Raw genomic sequence first — 23401 nt, 5'->3', positions numbered from 1 at the left:
ACCTATGAACACCAATTCTCTCCTGAATCAGGAACAAGGAAAAGGAGAAGACAGGTGAGGAGAACAGCATGGAGACACTGGGGTCGCTGCAAAGGAAGGAGGGAGAAGAGGAAGTGCTCCGAGCGTCAGAGCTGAGATTCTTCTGCAAGCTGTGGTGAGTACTAAAATACACCAAACTGTTTCCCTGTGATTCATGAAGTGCATGGGGGGATGCAGCATTCACCCACAGCCCATGAGAAAAAGGCCCTCATGCTGGAGCGTGCGGATGCTGAGAAGCTGCGACTCGGTGAGAGGCTTGAACAGAGAGCCCTTGCTTTCAGAGACAGAGGAAGAGGACCTTGCTTTTATACTCTAGAACAGCTCATCCTTAAAAACTGCACATAAACTAAACGGCCCACAAAAAGCAGTTGTGGGAAGCCTGCAACCTGTGGGAGGGACTTCACATTGCAAGCAGGTTCCAGGAGGACTATTAGCTGTGAAAATTAAAACCACATTGGAAAAGTTCACCGAGAACTGTTTCCCATAGGAAAGACCCCATGGCATAGCAAAAGAGACTCCTCTCCCTGAGTGAACTGAAGAAAGATCTTAAAAAGTGGCAAACTGACTAAAAATCCCTGTGCTATTGGTGGGAAGGAAAAAAGGCTAGGGTGGGGGGAAAGGAGTTCTAAAGGTTTATTTTAGTTCTCATTACCCTCTTTTAATTCTATTAATAATTTTTTTCTTTATACCCTTTAAAGTTTTGTGCCTGTTTTGCCCCTAAAGTGTTTTCTTCTAAACTTCTTATCTCACCCCATGAGTTTTCTCCCCACACCCCCCCACCCCCGGTTAACTACAGCAGAGGAAAATGAATAAATGATTTCTCATAAGTGAACTGGCACTTGGCCAGCTTCAACCTGTCACACTTTCTAAATCCACCTGTACCAAGAAGTTTGGTTCATAATCTGAGCCCCTGCACTTAAACTGCTTGCCTAATTCTTACTATCTCCCTGTGTTACTCAGTTTTTGTTCAAATTATGCTGCATCTAGGGTAAAGTCATAGTTATCAACCATTTTTTAGATCAGGTTAAGGTGTAACAAAATAAAAAACCCAAAAAATCTGGAAAAGAAAGAAATGCTGATATTTCCCTGATTTGTCACAGAAGGACCTGTTTAATTATACGAACATATTAAATATTTTTTTAAATTAGGAAAATAAAACTATTAATAAATTGCACAGGTAACTCATTATATACTAAAGGAAACTTAACAACACACAGTTTATATTAGATGCACAATAGAAGTTAAACTATCATGAAATTGGTAAGTGCAGGTGGCAGACACAATATTAAAACACACAGAGGCTGAAAAAGCAACATGATTCAATAGTCAACTGGTATTTCTTACCTGGCAAAGAAGAATTTATACAACCCCACACTTCTCTCTGAAAAGTAAAAATGCAATTAAGCAAAAGCAAGTATACAGAATAAGAGAGTTTACAGCAGACGCAAACCAGCAATTTCAGCATTTTTTCTCTGGGTTTTAAATATCTGATTGGAAGAATTCTTATATTTAAACATATTTTAAAGAAGTGCTATGATAGAAGCTGAGTACCACTTCCTTCCATGAGAGGGCTGCTATGCACAGACTATGGAATCAAAAGCAGCATTTTTGCAGGTGCAGAACATAGTGTAGTTATCTGGAATACACAAGCTAGTCAACTCTCTCCCCATCAGTGTTCACAGAACTAAACTGCAACATAAACAAAGAACAAGATTTGTCTAGGACTAAGAACTGTGGAGAAGCTTACTGCCCTAGCACTCCTTCCCACCAGCTTAAAAGTACCCTAAACACACATAATCACATAGAAGACAAATTTTAAAATAAGTGTTTCAATCACACTGACACAGCAAACCATACTGTCACACAGTGACACATCCATCCATCCATCCATCCATCCATCCATCCATCCATCCATCCATCCATCCATCCATCCATCCCTCCCTCATCACAGGAAGTGATGATTTTCCAAAGTTGCAATGGATCTGCATTTAATGATCTAACATTGTCCTCCTCTGTATCTGTGGAGGTTTTCTACCCAGACAAGAGCCAAAGCAAGATCAAACAAAGATGGTAAAGAGCTGCTACTTCTGCAAGTTCCACCCCTTTGATTCAGCTAACTTCCTTTATTTCACGAGGAGGTTAATGGTTGGACTCAATGATCTTTAGGGTCTTTTCCAACCTAAATGCATCTATGATTCAAAGAAAAAAAAAAACCACCTCTTGTGTTGACAGTTACTTTTTGAATTAATACCAGGCAAAACCCTATCATATTGCTTGAAGAAATACACACAACACAACGTCTGTAACCAGTGCTCAAGAATATTGACCATCTGATTAAATCTAAACCCATCTGCTCATCAGTAAAATGGCACCAGAACACCTGTCCAACAAGACCAGAGATACCTGAGACCAGCAAATAAGGTATTGAGTTGAACGGTTAACTATTTTATGTACCAGTTCAGATATTACCAGTTCAGTGATGTTAACTGGACAGCTGACTTGTCATTTATAAAGATAATAATTGGGAGTTATAAAAATCATCGTGTCATTCTCCCCCTTTCAGATAATCTCTCATCCTGTCTTATCAGAAGCACTTCTCAACTATACAGATAAGATTCTACTTATCAGGGAATGAAAGATAAAGAAAACCAGTACCAAACCAAATGCTATTCATCACTTCAATAGATTTTCATGACAGGTTTTACTCATACCAGGAAATGTCTAGACCTTCTGAGACCTTAGAGCTATTGACCCACAGAATCAAAAACCTGAAGGAACTTTGCCACACAAAAGGAAAGGATCTATAAGTGAACAAAATCTTGTGAAGTTGCTAATTAAATGCTATTCCCAGATTTACTACTCTTAGTCATTGCTCACTTGAGCTGAGCATATGTTTTAGGCTTGCTGCAAACAGTATTGATACTGTTCAGAAATAACAGAAATTACCAAATGAAAGCAGGCTTTTCTGACTGCAAAAGGATGCCAAGAGATAAGACTCTAAAATTTACAATATAAATGACCATAGTTATCTATTCCCTGATTAGATCATCCTTAGAAGAGGGAGTGGATTACACTCTTGTTTTAGTTAAACTAAAGTGACACTACAGAACTTTCAGAAAACCATAATCTTACTTATCCAATAAAAGCATTACTTCAGTTTCTCAGATAAGGCATCAACAACTTGGTGCAGCTATCAGGGCCTTCTTGTCTTAGCCCAAGACCTCATGGCTTTGTGCCATTCACATGGTGGAATGTAAGATCTAAGCTGCTACCATTAACATCCAAGTGACAATGACCCAGCACAAGTTTTTACAACATAGGTAAGATTTTTGTTGCATTTTATAGCTTATACATGCTACCTTACTGCAAGTAAAGTAATTTATTATTGCTTTAGAAAAAAAATCCTACTTTGAGGTTCAAATCTCATTTGAAGAGCTTTTCTAGCAAGCCTTACCATTGATTCTGGACAATACTCAGGTGCTCGCTGCAGTAAGTGCTTCAAACGGGAGTCACTCTTAGAAGACAAAATCTATTAGAAACAAAACACACCTTAAAACATAGAGAATGTTGTGCATATCAATACTTTTTTCAATTGATTTTACTGTTTTAGTTTCTCTAATATCTACTCTTTGACAACTTTGCCTAACAATTAGTATAAACAGAATTCAAATTTAAGATTTTTTTTTACATATTTATAGTTTGTCAAATATGTTTCACTTTTTATAGAGATGCAATTTTTTTCTATTTAGAAGAGAATGAGAATTTCCTCCTCAAACATTTCAATCAAAAAGTTTCTACTGAATGTGAAAGGGCAATGCTAGCAAGAGGATTTCTGCTGCACAGATCAAAATACTATACAATTCTATTTTTTAAATTAACCTTCTGCTACATGTTACATGACCTTAAGCAACTAAACTTCAAAAAAGCTCTGAAACATACAACTTCTGTAGAAAAAGGTAGAACAAAACCAAGACTAGTTAAAGAGACAATCAAAACCTACAGGGGAATGCACAGTACCCACAGGTAAACTGAAAATCCAGGAGCTTGCTAGACTGATGGAATACAACTGAGGATGTTGTTCCTTTAGCAATCTAATAAAGTTTTACTTATAAATTAAAACAAGAAACTGGTCAACAAGAGGAATGGAAACAGACCTATTAATGTGTGATATGAAACTGGAAATGATATAACTGAAACAGATGAATTTCAGAAGCAAAAGTACATCACAGTTCTAGTCTAAATTTGTTCTACTTAACATGAGAAACTATCAGTTCTATTCTAACATTATAAACTTATTGAAAGAAAATCAAGAGAACAACAGCATTTGTTTCAGAAATGAGAGCAAAAAAAGAACGGCATTAATATTTTGACTCTTCTGAGGTCATAGGATAATAAAAGAATTCAGGCTGAAAGGGATCTCAGAAGATTATTTATTTCAAACTCATGCTCAAAGAAGGGTAAACTATGAGACCAGACCATGGTGTCCATCTGCTTATTCTTTCTATCTGTGCAGGTCCCTCTGGATGACAGTCTTACCATTAAGATTATCAACACTTCCTTTCAGCTTCACATGGCCTGAAAACTCAATGAGAGTTGCCTCATCCAGGCTGTTAACAAAGATGCTAAACAGGAGAGGTGCCAGGGCAGACCCCTTTGATATTCCACTTCTTATTAGCCTAGGACCCACTAACCTCTATCTCTAAGTCTGATTTTACAACCCGTTTCTTACTCATCTAATTGTCCATTCCTCAAACCCATATGATCCTAAAATGGATATAAAAACATTGAGGGAATTAGTGTTTAAAAATTTGCTACAGTCATCCACACCTTCCCCCTCATCCAGAAATGCAGCCCGATTATCAAACCAGGCTGGCCAGGAATGATTTACTGACACTAAATCACATGCTGCCTTCAGCAACAGCTTTACATTTTTCTTTCTTCAGCCTTTAACTACTGCCATAAAATGTCTTGTTGCCCTTGACTTCTTCTACAAGTCTCAATTCCAGCTGGGCTTTGTCTTTCCCTATATAACCTTACTTGCCTTGGCAAAAGGTCTAAATTCTTCTTGTAGAACACTTCCCTGCTTCTAAACTCTCTATACCATATCTTTTCTGCACCAAAGCTTGTTCATAACTTCTCTGTTTATCTGAATCAGATTCTTGGAACATTAAGGTGTTTTCCTGGGAGCAGGGATAGACAGTCCTTCTCCTTGGAGAAGGGTACGGATAGAGTCCTCCGGAATGGTGCACAATGAATGTGGTTAGAAAACTTATCACGATGAAACTTCTCAGAAATAAGATTAGGGAAAAAAAGTCAATTGAAGAAAGAGAGGCCTGTTTATTACTTGCAATGGTATCTGACATGCCTAATCAAATAATCTCGAAAAGGAGATGACACTAAAGCTAAGAGTGGAGTAATACTAATTAGTAATGCAAAAAAATTAGGTGTTTGAACCATGTTAGTTGATAAACAAACCTGTAATCCACATCATCTTTTTCAAAAGTCTCACAGTAGCTGATTTACTGGTTAGTAGAACTCCTTACCCTTAATCAAGCCTTAACTGGCAGGATCCAGGGCAACATCACTAGGTGTCCTGTGCCTTTCACCCTAGTCCCTGGGCTCCCAGGCCAGGCCTCCCTCAATAATATCGCTGGTGTCCACAGATAATGGATAACAGTCTGAGGGTCAAAAAAACCTTGTGATTCCTGCAACATCCTACCTCTGAGCCCCTGAAAACCAAATGACCTTAGCCAAAAAGCCTCCTCTGCAGGTGAGTGCCTCCATGCCCTGCAGAAGGGAGTATTCCTCCTGGTGGTATTGTTTAGAATCTGCCGGTTAGACAAAGGTGGCTCCTCAACAAATCACTCCTCCTCATCTGCTCTAAGGCCCCAAATCTAATCTGCAAGTGCATTTCCAAAGACAGGCCATGAAACTTCTTCCTCCTGTCAGCTGCACAAAATAGTTAGGTTACAGAAGATGAAAACCAGTAAAATAACAGCAGACAGCTCCTTCGGTCAGCCTGTTGCACCGTATCAAAGGATCACATAGAAAATGATGCCACTAGCCTGACGTGAGGCAGCTAAGTCAGCTCCTCATAGCATACTTTAGGGGGCACCAGTCCTGCTTCAGACCTTTTCTAGACCTCTCACTACTAAGATTCTGGATATGCTGATTATCTGAGTGGAGAGAGATCATCCAGATGAGGCCAGATCAGTGTCTTACAAAACCCACAGAAAACAATGTAATAATTAGAACCAGTATAGCAGAACTGGGATGGAATTTGACAGTAAAAAGCTGAAGGCCTTTCATGAAGAGCCAACAGGAATTCACATGATAAACTGGAAACTTCAAACCAATGAAACACAAGAAAGAAATGGACAGATGATTCCAAATGCCGTATCAATGCAGCTACTAAATTCACTAGTTTTTTGGTTTTTTTTATATAAAGGAATGGATATCTTTCTCTTCTATCCAAGTTCTGACACAATTGTTAAGACTGAGTGCTACACTTTTTTTATAATGCCATGTATAGTTTTGCTTATGTGTATTAAAAGAGAAACTTATGCTGGAAGAGCTGCAAGAATTATTATAAGAATTGAGAGATTATCTTATGCAAAGAGACTGTAAGACTTTTCCTTGTTTGCCCTACCAATATGAAAGCTGAAGAAAGATTTGGTTGTATTCTCTATATATATCAGGGAGGGAAAAGTGCAATTTAAAGTGAAAGTTTTGTTAGTACAATCAGAGAAAAATATAAAGCCCCAAAATGTGCAATGAAAACATACGTTATGGAAAAATACTTTTCAAGCTTGAATTCAGAACAAATGTTATGAAACAAAGCGTTATGAGTAAAGTGAGTGAGCAGATTTTTGCTGCATTCACAAAACCATATATCATAACAAGGTGCTTAGTGGACAAACAAGAACCTGAAGGAAGAAAGAATAATACCAGCATCTTGTTCTTCAGTTTGAATTCCCTAGAACTTAGAAACACATAAGATTCATAAATTCTGTAAAATACCTTCAGACCTCTCATTTCCCAATGTGCTTATCACTTTTTGACCAAATTGTGGTCTCAGGTTGGTATTTCTATTTCTCCTCAATTTCAGCAGAACCCATTTTTCATTACAAAAGGAAAAAGGACTATGGTTCTAAAATTTCCAAGTTCTCATTTTGATACTATTGCATCTCACAATTCACACACAGCCTCCAGACAGAGGATCATTAACTTACAAACTTAATGTTGCTACATCATTGTCTAAAGGCACAATTTCAACTCTGACAGAGTTAAATTTAAAACAAGCTTACCTGTTCACAGACATCACGGCACATTAAATTGTCCTTTGCATGGTAACAACAAGACAAGCCTATGGAAAAGCAGGGAGAGGGAAAAAGACATTTAAAAGATATGAAACACTTAACCATCACTTCTGAATACAAGTACACACTTGATGTTCTATCAGGACAATTCTGTGGCCCACAAATGACTGTGAGAAACACTCCTTCCCAAAAGGCAAAAAATGAACATGTTTTGTTCTGAAAATGCTGAAGATCCTTACAAGAAGTTTCACAGTTACCCCTGAACACTCACTGTCACCAAAATGAGACCTCACTCCCTTTCTGCCTCTAGTCATATTTCTGCTACTTAACTTGCACTAGCTTGGCACATGGCAAATTCCTTCATGAGATAATTCAATTTATTAACTCAGGGAAAACTTAAAAAAGAATAAATGTGAAAAAGTAAACAAAAACCAGTCAAAAATCTCTGTAAAAAGATTATGTGCCTTTGTAAATTGAATCATCTCACAGAATCTGAAAAGTGCAAGAATCAATTAAGAACAGGTGGTGAAGGAAGTCAGACGAGGGGTCTCTTTTCACAAAGCTGTTCATTGAATTCTGTTCTAAAAACCTTGGAACAAAACTGTACATTGTTTCACTAGTGATGGATGATTAAAACTGGATGGAATATTAGAGCAAACACAGATATGAACACACCAAGAGTTTAAAAAACAAAAAAAAAACTCAATTGAAGCACTGGGAAGTCACGAAAGACCGAAGCTTAAAGCAGCATTTTTAGCATTATACTCTGCTGTGCTTTGTACCCCCTACCATTCAAATATTTTGTTCATTCATAGTTAAGCTTGGCAAATATAAAATGAATTGAACAGTGCCTTAATATCCATTTTCATTCTCACTTTCCTGTTTTTGGACCGGTGTTTTAGAGAACAGAGGTGTCCTTCAAAACTTTTATTTCTACCCACATCTTTACACACAGGATCATTTAATGATTACAGATTTCTGCTGAGATGCATCTGAACTATGTATCACACTGGTACAACAACAAAAAAAGTCTTTTTCACAGCACCATACCAAACAGATTTTGACTGAACCAGCAAGAAGGAACTTGGGCATTAAGTCCTTGCAGTATTAGTAGGTTTATCAATGGAAAGCTGGTCCAGAGTACGTCACATTTCATTCCACTAGCTTTTTGCTGTCTCCCTCCTAGAACTAAGCCTCACTAGAAACCGAAACTACAGAACAGCAATGAAGTGCCCATAAATGCCTTAGTGACTGCAGTCTTCTGTTTTAAAGTATTACATGTTTTGTAGTTTCCATTCCTATGACAACAATGTCATTTATGTATTAAAAGGTAACACATAAATTTCCAACACCTGCCTTAAGCTGCCTTCTTTTTCCACCACGCTTTTGTAGACCTGTCAGGAAGGTACAGACACACAGACTCCTAGAATGGTTTGGGTTGGAAGAGACCTTAAAGATCAGCTAGCTCCAAGTCCTTCCACTAGACCGAACTTCTCAGAGCCCCATACAGCCTGGTTTGAACATATCCAGGAATGGAGCACCCATCCATCCTCTGGGAAACCTGGACATGACTGGAATTCTGGGCTGCAAGCACACATTGCCAAGACATCTGCAACGTGGGGAGCTATTTTACTGCTATCCTTCTCTTTATTAAACGTCTTGCACCCACTTTTTAAAATACTCCATACCTTGTTCGATACTACTCTTCTACTGAAAACAAGGAATAGGGGCCCTGGAACACACAGCCTGTTCTGAGACTGCAGATGGCACCCCAGGCGTCAGGTTTTGCCCATCTGGACCATTTCAAGCCACAATCCTGGGAATTCATCCGCAGGCAGCGTGACAGCCGAAGGCACACATCCCGGCCCGGAGGCACGGAACCCGCTGGGACACACGACGAGGCCCATGCCCGCCACGCTGCCCGGAGGGATGCCGGAGATCCGGCCGCTGTGTCGGCTATGGAAGCGCCTCTCCCCCGCTGCCGTCCCGGCCGCAGGGATTCCGGCGGGCGCTCTCCCTCCCCGGGAGGCACCAGCCCGGACCGGCACCGGGACAGCGCTGCTGCCGCTTCCCGGGCGCGGAGCAGGTGCGGGGCGGCGTCCCCCCTCTTCCCCGTCTCCCGCATCCCGCCCCCGACAGCGGCCGCACAGGAGAGTCCCACGGCGCCGCATCCCTGCGGGCGACGCCGCCCCTGCGCCATGTTGTAGAGAGGGACGCGCGGCGCCGCCTCCCCCACTCCCTCCCCGCGGTCGCTACTCACCGGCCGCCGCGGGGCACAGCAGCGGGGCCGCCGCCAGGCACAGCAGGGCCCAGGGCCACCGAGCGGCCGCCGCTGCCGCCATGGCCGGGTCTCGAACCCGCGCCAACCCCGCCCCGCGTCCCCCGGACGGACGGACGGACGGACGGACGGAGGGATGGAGGCACGGGCGGGATCTGCCGCTGGCAGCGCCCCCTCCCGCCAGCCCCGTGCCGCCGCCCGCCGCGCCCATTGGCTGAGCCGGCCCGCCAGGCCCCGCCCCCGCCCGGCCGCCGCGGACATTCCAGAGGGAGCAGAGCGCGGGGGGGGGGGGTTGGGGGGTGTGCTGACCCCCCTCCCTCTCCTCCTCTCCCCGCCACTTCATGGAGCGGCAGGGCCATGCCCGGAGGGAGCACTCGGGCTCGGTCTGAAGAGAGGACTAAAGACAGGAGAGGAGAAGGAGGCACAGACTCGGTTGAATTAGTTTATTTCTGTTTTTATATAGTACTTGAATTATTAGCATAATTCTGAACATCATTGTTAAAGCATTGGTGGAAGCCTTACAGTACTTAAAGGGGGTTATGAAGAGAAGGGAGAGTGACTTCTTATTCAGGCAAATAGTGACGCGACAAAGCGGAGTAATGTATAACTGAAAGAGGAGATGTTTAGATTAGATATTCGGAAGAAATGCTTTACTCTAGTAAAGCACTACTGGCGCAGGTTGCCCAGAGGAGCTGTGGACGCCCTATCCCTGGCAGCGTTCAAGGCCAGGCTGGATGGGGCTCTGAGCACCTAGTCTAGTGAAAGGTGTCCCTGCCTGTGGCAGGGGCTTTGGAACAACACGGTCTTTAAGGTCCTTTCCAACCCAAACCATTTTGTGATTCTATGACTGTAAGGCAAGTTTATAGCCTTGTTTTCCGCTTAAAATTACTTTGTGTGTGCATTGACTGTGAGGGAGAAGTGGTCTCACTGGCCCCAAGCACGGGCTAGGAAGGGGGATGACCCCTGGGCTGGGAGGACAGAGGTGAGGAGGCTGTCGTGGCTACACCATGATGCTAACCCGTCATCGGTGTCAGATTCAGTCCACAGGACGTACAATTAAAGTCTGTAACTGAAGAACCCTCTGCACAGTAGGGCCACCACTGCTGTTTATTTTCCATGCAGAGATTAGACCACTCCCCCCCACCTTTTTTTTAAAAAATAAGAATTAAAGGGAATTGAAATGTAAGCTATCCAATGAAGTTAAAATGAATTTAAGTTACTCCTCATGCAACCGTTTTGCCTTGGTCATTCGAAGGTGAATGGATCAACTTCTGACAACTCCAGGCTTTTTGGATGAGCACCTTTGCATTCCACTATCAGATTTTCCAGCAATAGTAAAACAGGAAAATTTTGAAGAATCCATGGAATTCAGTGTCCCAGAAATTGCTTTTCCTTTTTCCAGTCTAATATCCCAGCGACCTCCTTCTCTGAAGACAAGCTACCAAGCTATTAATGACTCTATGGTCTTATATAGTCTGGACAATCTGTAGAAACCCTTTAATTCCAATATCAAGATATAAATGGTCCAAAAAACAAACCAATGCAATACAGGAGAACACTAAGTTGAAAAAGTTTTCTCTCTCTCTCTCTACACCAGTACAGAGTGATTAAAGTGTATTACTTCTTTGTCGACCAAAGCTGTAAAAAATAACAGTACAGTTAGTTGCATTTTAGTTTGAAGCCTTTTATTGCTATAATTGTGAATTCAAGAAAGTGAAGTCTCAACTGTAACCTGATTACACAAAAATCTTTTCACACGAGGACAGAAATGGTGTATGTAAGTGAGGTTACATGTTAGTTAAATGTCAGGGCTTTCCCCCGCGATCCAAGGTTAGCTTCTGCTGATTTTCTATCTTGGGACTTACAATTCACGGCGAGCCCACGAGGCGGCAGCAGATCCCAAAGGAAAATTAGCACGATGGCTGAATTTGTGAATTTGTGGACTGGTTTAGATTCTCTGAAAATACCGGGGGCCTGAACAGTTTAGATGCATTCTAAATTAGCCGTAATGCTAAATGGTTTGATCTGGCTTGATTTTGGATGAGGGCGAACTGCTGTCCATCCTGCTTTCCCTGAGCGCCCCTTATGTGCCAGGTCCTTAGTAGCAGTAATTTGTCCCCCAAGCAAACAGGCAGGGAGAGGATGCGGGTGGGTCTGACAACCCAAAGGTCGTTCATAGTCACACCAAGTCACCTCTTCAGTTCCAGATGGAATATTTGAGACCACTGAAAGTATTTCCTGCACTTTAAAGCAGCAAACTGAACTTTGAAATAATATAAGCTTCTAAAATTTGGCTTTCTGTAAGGGAGATATGAAGTTTAAACTAATTGTTCTAGAAAGCAAAGACCTTTGTCCTTGAGAGTTTGGGTGCTGAATCTGCAGGCTACTTTTTTCCATTTAAAACATGTGCATCGGCCTTTTCAAAGCAGCATCCGTTTGAAATTGAGTCCGACCCAGTATTTAAGAATGAGAAGTGGAATTCTGGGACTTGAAATAATTAAATGCCTCAGTGTAAAGCAGTTTGCTACAAGTATGCTGACAGCATAATTTTAAAGTTTGGTGGTAAGACAGAAATCATTTTTCAAGTGTTATCTTGTTCTTGTTGCTCCTGTCAACTGCTAAGGGAAATGGAATAATTTATTCTGTATTTCCTGTTGGCTAGAATATAATAATGTCTGCTCATTCAGCTACACTTTTAGTGTTACCTTGAATAATTAGTTCATTATATTTTGTGTTGAGTAGCATTTGGTCCCGCCTTCTTATCCTAAAAATTGCTGAATATTACTCCATAGTTTATGTTGAAGTCTCCCTCAGCAATAGGTGAAGATTCTGATAGTCACTGAGTTACTGGTCCACAACCACATTCTACTGAAAGAGCTCTGACATGATCAGGATCCCCTCAGAAAGTAAAATGATGCCACATTTTTCTTGAATCCAAATTGTCAGTGTGGCAAATCTCTGTGTGTTTCGGCAGAGCACTTTGTGGACCGAAGAGAGTCTCCTGTATTTTTGTATCTCGTTTGAGATGTGCAGTGTTGCTTTGCGGTAATTCTCAGGATATCTACACCTTGCAATTGGAAAGGTGCTTACAACACTTGTGAATTTACCCTAATTAGCATTAATTTGCCTAATCTGTGTATCAACAACTAGATACCTGCATGATAAGCCAGTGCCAGGCTCCTAGCGGGGGCTGAGTCGTTTTCCTGTGCTGGGGCTTGTTCGGTTTCATCTCCAGGTTGGAGCCAAGGCAGGGCTTTACAGCTGCCTCAGATGTGTCTCCGGGCAAACGGAGGGGAGCCGTGGGAGCAGTCCTGGGGCTGTCCCTAACAAGCTGCTCGCTAGTAAGTGAGGCTGTTGCCTGTTTCTTCGGGCTAAGCTTGGATTTCCACAACAAAGCCTCTTTCAAAGAGATTTTTTTCTTAAACAGGCAAACCTTGTTCAGGCAAAGCTTAGCAACATTATATTGTCTCTGTTAGATTTCAGCCAGCATTTTCCACCTGACTTTCCAAATAATTAATATGAATAGGAAAGATTATTTTCAAATTACTTTTTTTTTTTGTTTTGATTTTTTAACCCAGAAAACTAGATTTATATTAAAAGGAAAAATGTTAATACAAAAGGTGGGTTTGATGGCTGCTATTACACACATCAGAAGCAGTGTGCATTTATGCTGATACAAAATGCTGTATATAAAGCAACACAGATGTGAGATTAAAGCCAGTTAAAGATGTACAATGCCTGCAATTAATTTTGAGCAAGTTGAACATGTGGTGCATATTAGAGTTCATAAAATCTTGCCATAGGCAAATAATTAATGTTGCATACATCAAGTCTGGAAGGATAGTCAACTGAAAGTTATTAAATAATTGAAGAATATATAATTAATTAAAATTTGCTTTGAAGGTAATAAAGAAGTAAATAGGATTGTGTCACCATCAGTGAGCGTAAGGTAAGAAACTATTCTATGATTTCAGAAAGGAATTTGAAATGGATTTCATGTTTGCTCAGAAACAGTTTTGATGTTCATAAAGGTACTATAAGAAATCTGTCTCTGCCCCACATTGCATAACTTTTCTCAGCAGAGCAAACCACCTAAAACTAAAGTTACCTGTCAGTCTAAATTTTAAGCTCCTGAAATCAGTTACAGGGTTAGAGCGGTGTCTGCTTCTCTTCAAATGAGAATGCTGAGTGAAGTAAAATACACTTCTTGGTAACAGAACTTATGAAGTGCATAGTTTAAAACCAGCTTGTGCACGGATGGCAGCATCAAGACCATTTTATTCTCTTTGACAGAGAAGAACTTCATCAGTGAAGTGTAATTACGATGTCCTTCCATGCTAAAGAAGGTGGCGCTAAAAATAATGCCCAAAGAAATCACTAAGATACATGTCTGCTATTTGGTCAGATGGTTTTATTTCTCTATGCTGCTTTGTATGCTCTGCAGTCTCTGTGCTCTCTACTCTTTATAATGGAAGTATTAATGGATCTGTATTAATTTGTTGCCTTTAAGACCACTGCAGGACGGCCAGAGTTGCTACAAAGTGTCTGGAGTACCTTCATGTAAAAGACCCTCTAATTGGACAGATAATTTCAAAATTATTTCTAGAATAACATTGAGAGATTGATAGAAAAAAAAAAAGAAGCTGATTTTCATTTTGAGAAGTTAGAAATGAGGGAGATTACACTGGCAGATCCTGGAGTTTGGGAATGTGGGAAAAAAAGTGTTTCAAATGGAATCATGTTCAGCCCAGTCAAATCCTAATTATCTAAATTTGAATCTAAACTCAAGCTTGGCACACCTGTACCATAGCAGAGATGGGCTATTCTTCTACCAGTTGATATTCTATCTTCTTGCTGGCCTTGGCTCACCATTCAAGGGGACAAATAACAGCCTTTAGCTGGTGATGACATATCCATGTGTCATCTGTGTCTTTGGATACAGATAAAATGGATATTCATTTTGCTTTTCAACTCAGGCTTCTGTAGCAGCAGTGCATCTGCCAGCATTTCATAAGCATGGGCTGGAGATAGAAAAGGATGTGTTGAAGAACACTGAGAATGCCATATGGAAATTCTTCTGTGGATTATCCCACTGAATCATCTAGTTGTGTATAGGATTAGTTACTTCTCCATATGGTGTTTAAGGACCAAATTGCTTCTGGAATGTTTTCCAAAGGTTATTTTTATGTTTTCCTGTACTATGGAATTGAGTTCAAAATTGCATCATAACCTGCACCTACAGTGAGATATTTTAAAGAATCCAAAGAGCCTTATTCATTTTTTTCCATGTTTTAACAGCTATAATTCTCTCTCAATTAGTAACCTTAGAGGACTGTATACAATTAATTCACTGCTATACATTTATTTCTGTGTGAACAGTCTGCAAGCTTTGCAGAAAGGGGTGTGGGAGGTATGAAATAATTTATGCTGCTAATTGACAATTGTGCAGTTGCTTCTACTTTCAAACAGGAAAAAAAAAATCAATGTAGACTGGCAGGTTAAATAAAAAAGGAAGGGGAAGGCAGAAAATTCCATTTTTTGCAACCAGTTTGTGTCATACTATTTAAATCAGTCTTAGTTAAACTTGCTAAAACTAATCAGTTTAGCTACAATGAAATTGTTTTATTCTTGCTGTTCCATAAATTAGCTATCAAGTTCTGTCAAGATAACATTATAATTACATGAATTACAGATCAGTGCCTATTCCTATTTGTACCTACGCTTCAATGACATGAGTGAATTAGGGTAGAACTTTGGTAGTATGCATTAATCCAGAATACTTCTCAAAATGCTTTAAAAAATGTTGAAAGGTGCCTTATTTATCCCATCTTATGTAGCTGTTTGTAATAAAAATATATAGAGAGATGTATAATTTACGTATTAAGAGTGAAGGAACTTATTTAGAGAACTCTGATGTCTTTGCTAGGAAAGGAGAAGAAACGTGGAGAGAGGGAGTCGAGCCTAGGGACAAGGCAGTGGGGTAGTGAGAGCAAGAGCTGTATAAGGGAACATAAAATTGAAATTGACTGCTTGGAAACACTGCATGCACTTCATGCTTCAGCTGCCTGGGTTCCTTCACCAGACACCTCTTCCTACATTCTTAGTTGTGCTGGTGGATTGTCATCCTCCAAAGCTCAGTTCCTCCAGTGGAGCAGAGGCAGATGTGGGTATCAACATCTCAAAAGCTGTGAGCCTCTCATCCTTCTGTGTGGCCACATTCTTCTCATGGAAAGCCTGAGAATAAGCAGCCTCTCAAAAATATGATGAAGTCCATCACATAGCATTTTAAAAGGATAAAATTAAAGAGTAGCTTAGTTTAAAAGTGTTCTTACTAGTGCCAAAAAAGGAAAATCAAGTAATAATATACAGATGTCGCCAATTAAAGAAGTGATGTCCTTTATGCATACCTGTATACCTTACATGCACTATTTGTTATGTTTCAATTCAGTAGGCAGCACATATGGAAGATACATTAATGAAATGAAACCTGGGAAAGGGGGAAATGTTCTTTATCAAGCGGTACTTACATCTTGTACATTTAGAAGTGCCAGAGCATTTTCAAAAACAGAACTGAAATTTTATCTTTAAAACCCCTTACAAGGTCTGAAATCTCTCTTGTGTGTTTTTTGCTGTTCTGTACCTCCTAGATTTGAAGATACAGGAAAAATAGTGAAACGCAATCCTAAGTGGTACTTAAAATTCTTCTGCAATTCCTAAAGAGCTGTCTTTAAATGAAAGTGTATTTATAGTAGTTAGAAATGGAGTTTCATGATGGAACAGAACAGAATGTGGGAGTGCAGCAGAGGATGCAGCCTTAATGTAATGACCAAAGTATGTAATGACCTTAAGTGTAATGGCAGCCACCTGTTCTCACACAAGCAGCCCCTTTTATCCCTTTCCCCTCTCTTTTCTGATGCTTGTTCCTTCCCTTCCTCCCTTTCCCCACGTTTGGTTCCTCCCCTAAATGTGCTGTAGCAAGTCCAGCCAGAGGCCAGATGCAGAGAACGTCTCCAGCAGCAGGATCATCCACAGGGACTCACAGCTGGACAGCAAGGTTGATGGCTTTCCCAGGGAAGCTTTGGAACAAGGGCTTCATTCCTGTTACTGGGCTACAGGGATTCCCCATCCTGCCTCCGTGCTTCTTGTATTTGTGGGGATGAACTGTTCCTCACATCAGCCAACATTGGACCAAATAATATAATTCACTCTTTGATTTCTCAGTGTGTTACCTGCAGGCCCAAGAAAACCTGGTCACATAATTAGGTAGTTGTCTCTGCTTCACCAGCCTTTTGGTAACCAGGCTGACATCCTCTCCTTTTTAAAGGACATGGGGGATTTTTATAGTTATGCTAGGAAACCAAAATGGGGAAGAAAGAAATTTTCATACCTATTAAAAGCTGCTCAGAATATAACTTGAAGGACACATGCAATAATGGAAGTAAAAAAAGTTAAGAAGGCCCCCAATGAACAGAGAAAACCCAACAGGTGAAAGCAGACCACATGTCTAGAGCTAGTACGCTTGCAGGGATTTTGCATTCCTTAACCTTCCTCTTGCATTCCCTGAATTTTTCTCCAAGGAGCATATTATCAGTCATGTATCCCTGTGAAGCATATGCAGCTTCTGAATATCTTACCTATGAGCAAAACATGGTGTATTAAAGAACAGTGTGAGGCTTTGAAGCTACTATTTCTACAAAAGGCCTAAAGACTCCATCTTGGTCCTAAAAAGATGCAAAAGCAGCAAACAAAGCAAACTCTCTTTCCAGAAGGCACCAAGGGCATGTTTTCAGGTGCAATGTAGGTAAGGGAACAGAGGACTCAAGCCCATGGATCTTCTGGCTGATGGAGTTAATGGTTGTTATTTTTATCCTGTTTATTATTGTGACACAGCAATTTTTGTATTAGTAGTGCAATTCTAATATTGCTAGTTAATCACTACAGGACTGACTCATTGGCAAGGCATCCCTAGTTCTACTTACAGATTTAGAAAAATTCTAATTTCCTTTTTCTTTTTGACTCACCATTATTAAATGTTACTGCTCATAGAATAAGAGCAAATGCTCACACGTCAATGTGCTTATATGTATTAAAGCCATCAGCCAAAATTGAGTTGTCCAAAAGTTTTGCCATGTACCATTTTCTTCCAAGTCTAGGATTGTTTCCAACATCTGATCAGTTCTTTGTCCAGGAATGTGTAAATGCAAGGCCTAAAATTAAGGAAAGTGTACTTCAAAATGAAAGTTAAATTCATATAGATTTGAAGTTAGCATTATCACATTCAATTTATCAGTATTATCTATTTAATACCAAGTCTGGGACATAGGCTGAAATGCTACAGCAAAGCAAAAATGCTGTCACAGGAAGTGGCAGATTATTTCATCTGTGTTAATTAAACCTTGACATTATCACAGATTGGCTTGAGCTGAAAAGGACCATAAGAATTATATAGCTCCAACTCCCAAATTACTGGAAGTAATTAATTTCCAACTGTTGAAAGTAATTAATTCCAAACTTCTAGAAGTTGATAGCTATCTGACTGTATTGCTTAGTGAGAAAAAGTGAGATAAGTAGAGTATTGTCTTCAGATTATTTCAAGGTGGGTTGCTCATCACAGGAATTAAAAAACCCAGCTGAAACAATGTTGGGACTTGTTATTTTGGTAGCTTGTGAAGGATTGGGAATGTACTGAAAGATTGGGATGGTGGGCAGTGATTCTTTTGAAGAGGAGCAAAGGAAAGAAATAGGAATTTTTATACCAATCATTTTATTTTGATTGTTTGGGGGCAAATTATCCACCCTGAATCAGTCATCTGACCTTATTTTTGAGTACCACCACGACAGCAAGCAAGAGTCAACAAGTATTGTGTTGCAGATGGGTGGTGGCATACATAAGTTATTTTCCTTCACCAGAACAGAGGCAAGGAAAATTTGAGTTGGACATAAAAATCCTTTCTAAAGATAAGGCTAATGAAGTTTTGGAATGTAGTGCCCAGAAAAGTTGAAGAATATCTACCAGAAACAGTCTGGCAAATATTTCAGAAATAGTCTATGTAAATGTTTACCAAGCACATGGATATGGCTTCTCTCCCTTGGGAGGAGTGTGGAAGCTTTGATGATTTCCAGAATCTTTTTCAGGCCCTTTTTTCCTCTGAATCTCTGCGCAGTCCTACAGACTTTGTATGGGGCCTTCACAAACAGGGCAGAGTCTGATGTAAGGGGCTCTTTTTTGGCATCTGAAGTGCTCATGGACAAATCTGGAGCAGCTGGAAGCACCCTTCTTCTGGCTGGTCCTTTGCCAGTGACCATCTGTAAGTGTCTGCTGGAAAAGAAACCAAACAAATGGAGCTGCTGAGATTTTTCAGCCTTTCTGGGCATTAAAACCCAAAAGTTTCATTTTCAATCTCAGAATAAGACCCGATCACCCCAAAAGACAGCACAAACAAAACTGTTTTGCCTCTAGGAAATGGTCTTCATTTGAAGACATTTTCTAAATGTCAAGACTTATCTCCCACATTCAAAACCTCCTAGTTTTCATCCTTTTCTAGCACGAAGTTCAAACTCCTTATTGCCCATCCAATTTTCTGTGTGACAGCTTCTTGTATTTTAAGATGTAGTAGAAACAAACTGGGATTACATCTTATACGTGTTATGGCCTCAAATGCTTCTAAGGACACAGAAATTGAGGGTGTGTTTTACTATGTAGTTGCAGGAGAAATTCTGCTTGCTCTTGCCTTGGGCAGGCTCCCCATATGCTGCAGTGCTATATCTATAACAACTGCAGCGACCTCCTGACATCACCACTCTGCTCCACAAGGGTTTTTTTCAAGAAGAGCTAATGAAAAGAGTCTGTTCTAGTAATCACACCCAGAGGAATTACAGATATTATGAAAGAAGTGACAAATAACAGCATATAATTAATTTCAAGAAAATGAGTTATATATCTCTTCCTTTCTCTGTTGCCACTGCAGCTGCTTGAGTGTATGACTGACAGCAGTAAATCTTGGCAAAAATCTGTGCTTTGAGTATAGTTATAGAACTATTTTCTTCAGAAGAACATATAACAGAGGTCTGAGAAAGCACAGTGCAGAAAATACATAGTTAGATAAAATTGTCTCAGTCTCAATTAGCTTTCCACACTTATGCAGTGGTTTATGTGTTTTAATGTAGAACATTGCAAAATTAAATAATAGTCCATTTACAAGTTATATTAATTATTTTAAACAACTATTAAATTGTTTAAATGAAATGAAATCAATTAAAATACTTTTATAACAATTTAAATTATTCTTAAAATGACTGTTCAATGATTTTATTATGTAATCTTAAATTTCAAGAGGGGAAAATCAGGAAGGTTTTGAAAAAGCATCATGACTAAAGGCAGTTTAGATTAAGAGTCTTTTCTAGTAATATTTATTATTTACTGAGAAGTTATCCTTGTTGGGTTTCTGCCTTGTTTCTGCATCACAGTTTTTATCATCACCTCAGCCATCAGCACTTGTAATTAAAAAACTTACATTCTTTTGGGAAGTACAATGCAACAGAACAGACATTGAGGATTTCATCACAGTGTTTTTATCCTGTTTAGCCTTTTCCATGTACAAGTGAATGAATCATTAGCCACATCTTATCAACTGTGAGGTATTAGAGTTAAGGTAGTAGGACTCCTGATGAGATTGCTCTGTTATTCCTGAAACTAAATACCACATAGTGTTGTGCATGCAAAGTAAGATGTCCAATAAATGCTACATATTCTCACAGCAGATTTATTAACTTCGAGAAGAACAGGTTATTTTTAATTCAGAATTTATCATAAAATGATTATTTTTCAAATAATGAACATTCCTTACTGAGGTCAGCAATGCAGTGGCACAATTAAGGAAGATAGTTTTATTTTTTAGTGCTTATGTGCTGTTGCTGGTTTACCCTCTGGTCCAAATAATTTAACATGTGGATAGACGAGACCACTTGCAACAAAAAGTAAAAAAATTAAACAGTTATAAATTATCAACTACATGTACTTAAACAGTGCCTCAGTTTCGTAGTAGTAACGTTGAATTTCTGCTGAAATTTCTTGATGTCATGTCTGATGCAATGAAACCTAAAAGAAAAAGGAAATTCTTCTCATCAACTTGTGTTACTGTGCTTGCATTTGAAAATAATTTGATATAGCAGGGGTGGATGGATAAATCTGTTAGTACAGCTACTAACTCCTGTATTTGTTTTAAGAAAAAAAAAATCAAAGCACATTTCTTGTCCTTGTCAAATGATCTTTTTTGTGCCAATGACTATGAACTCACTGATCAGTAAGAGTTGTATTCTACAAAATCAATTCCTTCTTGGTGTTATTCCTTCTTGCTCTTGGTAAAGAGCACTTTTCTGTTTCAACAATGCTCTTGGTTTAGCCCCAGTCAGAAGCCACGCCCTACGCAGCCACTTTCTCACTGTTCTACCAGCAGAACTGGGGAGACACCTGGAACAGTAAAAGCTGGAAAACTCATGGGTTAAAATGAAGACATGTTTTTCCATCCCCAGGAGAGCAGGACCCCATCCCTTACAACAAATTGAGAATACAAACACCATCACTCCAAATGTCCCTCCCCATCTTCTTCCTTCCTCCCTCCACTTTATTTACGGACCATGATGTTGTGTGGTCTGGAATATCGCTCTGGTCAGTTGGGGTCACTCCACCTTTCCTGGCTGTGTCTCCTCCCAAGCACTCCCACATTCATTGCTAGCATGGCAGTATGGAAAACAGAAAAGGCCTCGGCTCTGTGCAAGTCCTGCTCAGCAATAACAAAAATATCTCTAAATTATCAGCCCTGGGCTCAGCACAAATCCAAAACAGCCACACAACAGCCACTGTGAAGAAAATGAACTCTATCTCAGCCAAAACCAGCACAACAACTTACTAAGTAAAATTTGGTTTGATTAGGATTTAAGTAAGTGAATAAATAATGTAAATAATATTAGACAGATTTGTAATGGGCACTCTTCTTCAGTTCCATAACATACAAGGTAACCTGAATGTTTGTTGTTTTAATTTGAAAAAAGGAAATTAAAAGCCTCTGAATCATATCACATGTTCTTTTCTAACCTCTCCTTAAGCAATAGCAAGCAAAACCAGTGTGGAAACCCAGGGCACAGGGAATATTTCTCTCTCTGCTCTGGGGTGCCCTGACCCCCAGGGGAGCACTGCCTTTGACCCTCATTCGTGGAGAAAGTTTCCTAGACTTCAAGACACACTAGAATCCACAAAAGTGTGAAATAGATTATAGAGAGTAGTGTAGGTGTATCACTTGGTGAGAAATTTAGGTTTTGGGATTTTTAGTATGTTGTGGATGGAAGCAAGGTGGAGGGCACAGGGTGTCATCCTGGGTTTTTTCTTCATGCTTCTTCTTGGGTTTGGGTGGCATTTTGTAATTGGGCAGAAAAGCGCACATTGCAGGCTCTTTGGGATCAGTTATTGGGAAAATAAGGGAATATAATTGGGAAAATAAGGGAAAATAATCTAGGTGTCAGTTCTTAATAGGATAGTTTAGTCTTAAAGGAGCTTGTAACAAGAGACTTAGCCATTTTGTGCCTTCTAATGAAAAGCTGCTGAACTCATGGTTGTGAGACTGTTTTACTGATAAGAAATAATAAACACCCAAGTCTAATCATGAACTACTGTCTGAAGTGCCTTCAATCCAGACCCAGAGATAACTATCTGAAAAGTTACAGGCATGTAAGAAAAAAATGTTTCAAAGCCATATAATTCAGATACTTCAAAAGCTATTTTCTCTATCAAAAATATCAAGTGAATTATAAATCTGAACAAAAATGAAGTACACCTTAACTCCCTTTCCCCCCTAGAAAGAACCTTAAAAGGACATGACTAAGCTTTTCTCATTAAGAGATAAATATCTGAAAAATCAGCCCTTTTAACTTGGAATTAATGATACCAGGATACACTCATGTTGAAGTAGTATGGCACTAAAAATATCAATGTCAGAACCCAAGACATCCCTCTGGATGCCCTGGATGGCTTAAAATCCTGGCAGGGGCCCGGAGACCCTGGCAGGAAGCCAAAGACACTTGGGATTTCGATCTTAACCCATGGAGCAAATTACCAACCTTGCATGAAGAATCACAAGTCACAAAAGTTTAAGTAGCATAATAATAGTTGCCACCGGGTGAAAAGTGGAATTTTGAAGAATTTTACTATGGGGGTCTAGGGGGCAAGATGGAGGAATTTGGGCATTGTCCTCTTCTTCTTCCTGCTTTCTAGCCTCCATCTTCTTGGTGGTGCTAGCACTTTGGGATTGGTTTAGAGTAGAAAGTCACTGTCTAACATAGGTGATAGGTATTGGAACATAACTGTAAATATTGAATACACAGTTTATAGTATAAAAGACACCACCAGCCCGTGGGTGGCTGGAGTGTGCCTCAGACTGACCTGCAGAACAGACCTTGGCAGGCCAGACAGAAAATGTTTTAGATAAGAAATAATAAACAACCTTGAGAGCGTGAGCCGAAGTCTTCTGACTTCTTCAACAGCCAGGTTGGGGAAAAGAGAATTTTAACACACCTTGGGGTCACCTCAACCAGAGGAGCTCCTGAGATATCAACTCCTTTAAATTATGAATTTTTGGATCTTTCATAGAAAAGAATCTCACAGCAACGTTCCTCACTTGCCACTGAGCTTTTCAGCTTCTGCACTGCAGCCTCTTCTTAAAAAAGGAAAAAAAAAAAAAAAAAGTTTAATGATGACATATTTATTTTCAGG

At 39.9% G+C, this 23401-nt stretch overlaps 1 protein-coding gene and 1 long non-coding RNA gene across 5 annotated transcripts in view; one reads left to right on the top strand and one right to left on the bottom strand.

Annotated features, from left to right (window-relative positions):
* RECK (reversion inducing cysteine rich protein with kazal motifs) overlaps positions 1-9804 on the bottom strand; it is a 47942-nt gene extending 38138 nt beyond the window's left edge. The window contains exons 1-4 of one of the 4 annotated variants that reach the window (XM_064422067.1): positions 9619-9804; positions 7347-7405; positions 3494-3568; positions 1384-1420 (exon numbers count right to left, since the gene is read on the bottom strand). In XM_064422067.1, the coding sequence (XP_064278137.1) occupies positions 1384-1420; positions 3494-3568; positions 7347-7405; positions 9619-9700 (253 nt within the window). In that variant the 5' untranslated portion in view covers positions 9701-9804. The remainder of the gene's footprint in view (positions 1-1383; positions 1421-3493; positions 3569-7346; positions 7406-9618) is intronic. The other 3 variants (XM_064422100.1, XM_064422053.1, XM_064422062.1) reach the window with 3 other exon arrangements.
* Positions 9805-11724: 1920 nt separating this feature from the next.
* Positions 11725-23065, top strand: LOC135301699 (uncharacterized). The gene is made up of 3 exons (XR_010363446.1): positions 11725-12977; positions 13540-13585; positions 16612-23065. It is a non-coding gene; the product is annotated as an uncharacterized LOC135301699 (long non-coding RNA).
* The last annotated feature ends 336 nt before the right edge of the window (positions 23066-23401 follow it).

This window comes from Passer domesticus, chromosome 1 (assembly GCF_036417665.1).
Source record: "Passer domesticus isolate bPasDom1 chromosome 1, bPasDom1.hap1, whole genome shotgun sequence".
Taxonomy (NCBI): Eukaryota; Metazoa; Chordata; class Aves; order Passeriformes; family Passeridae; genus Passer; species Passer domesticus.
The sequence above is the reverse complement of the archived record's forward strand: the minus strand, read 5'-3'. Positions and strand labels throughout refer to the sequence as shown.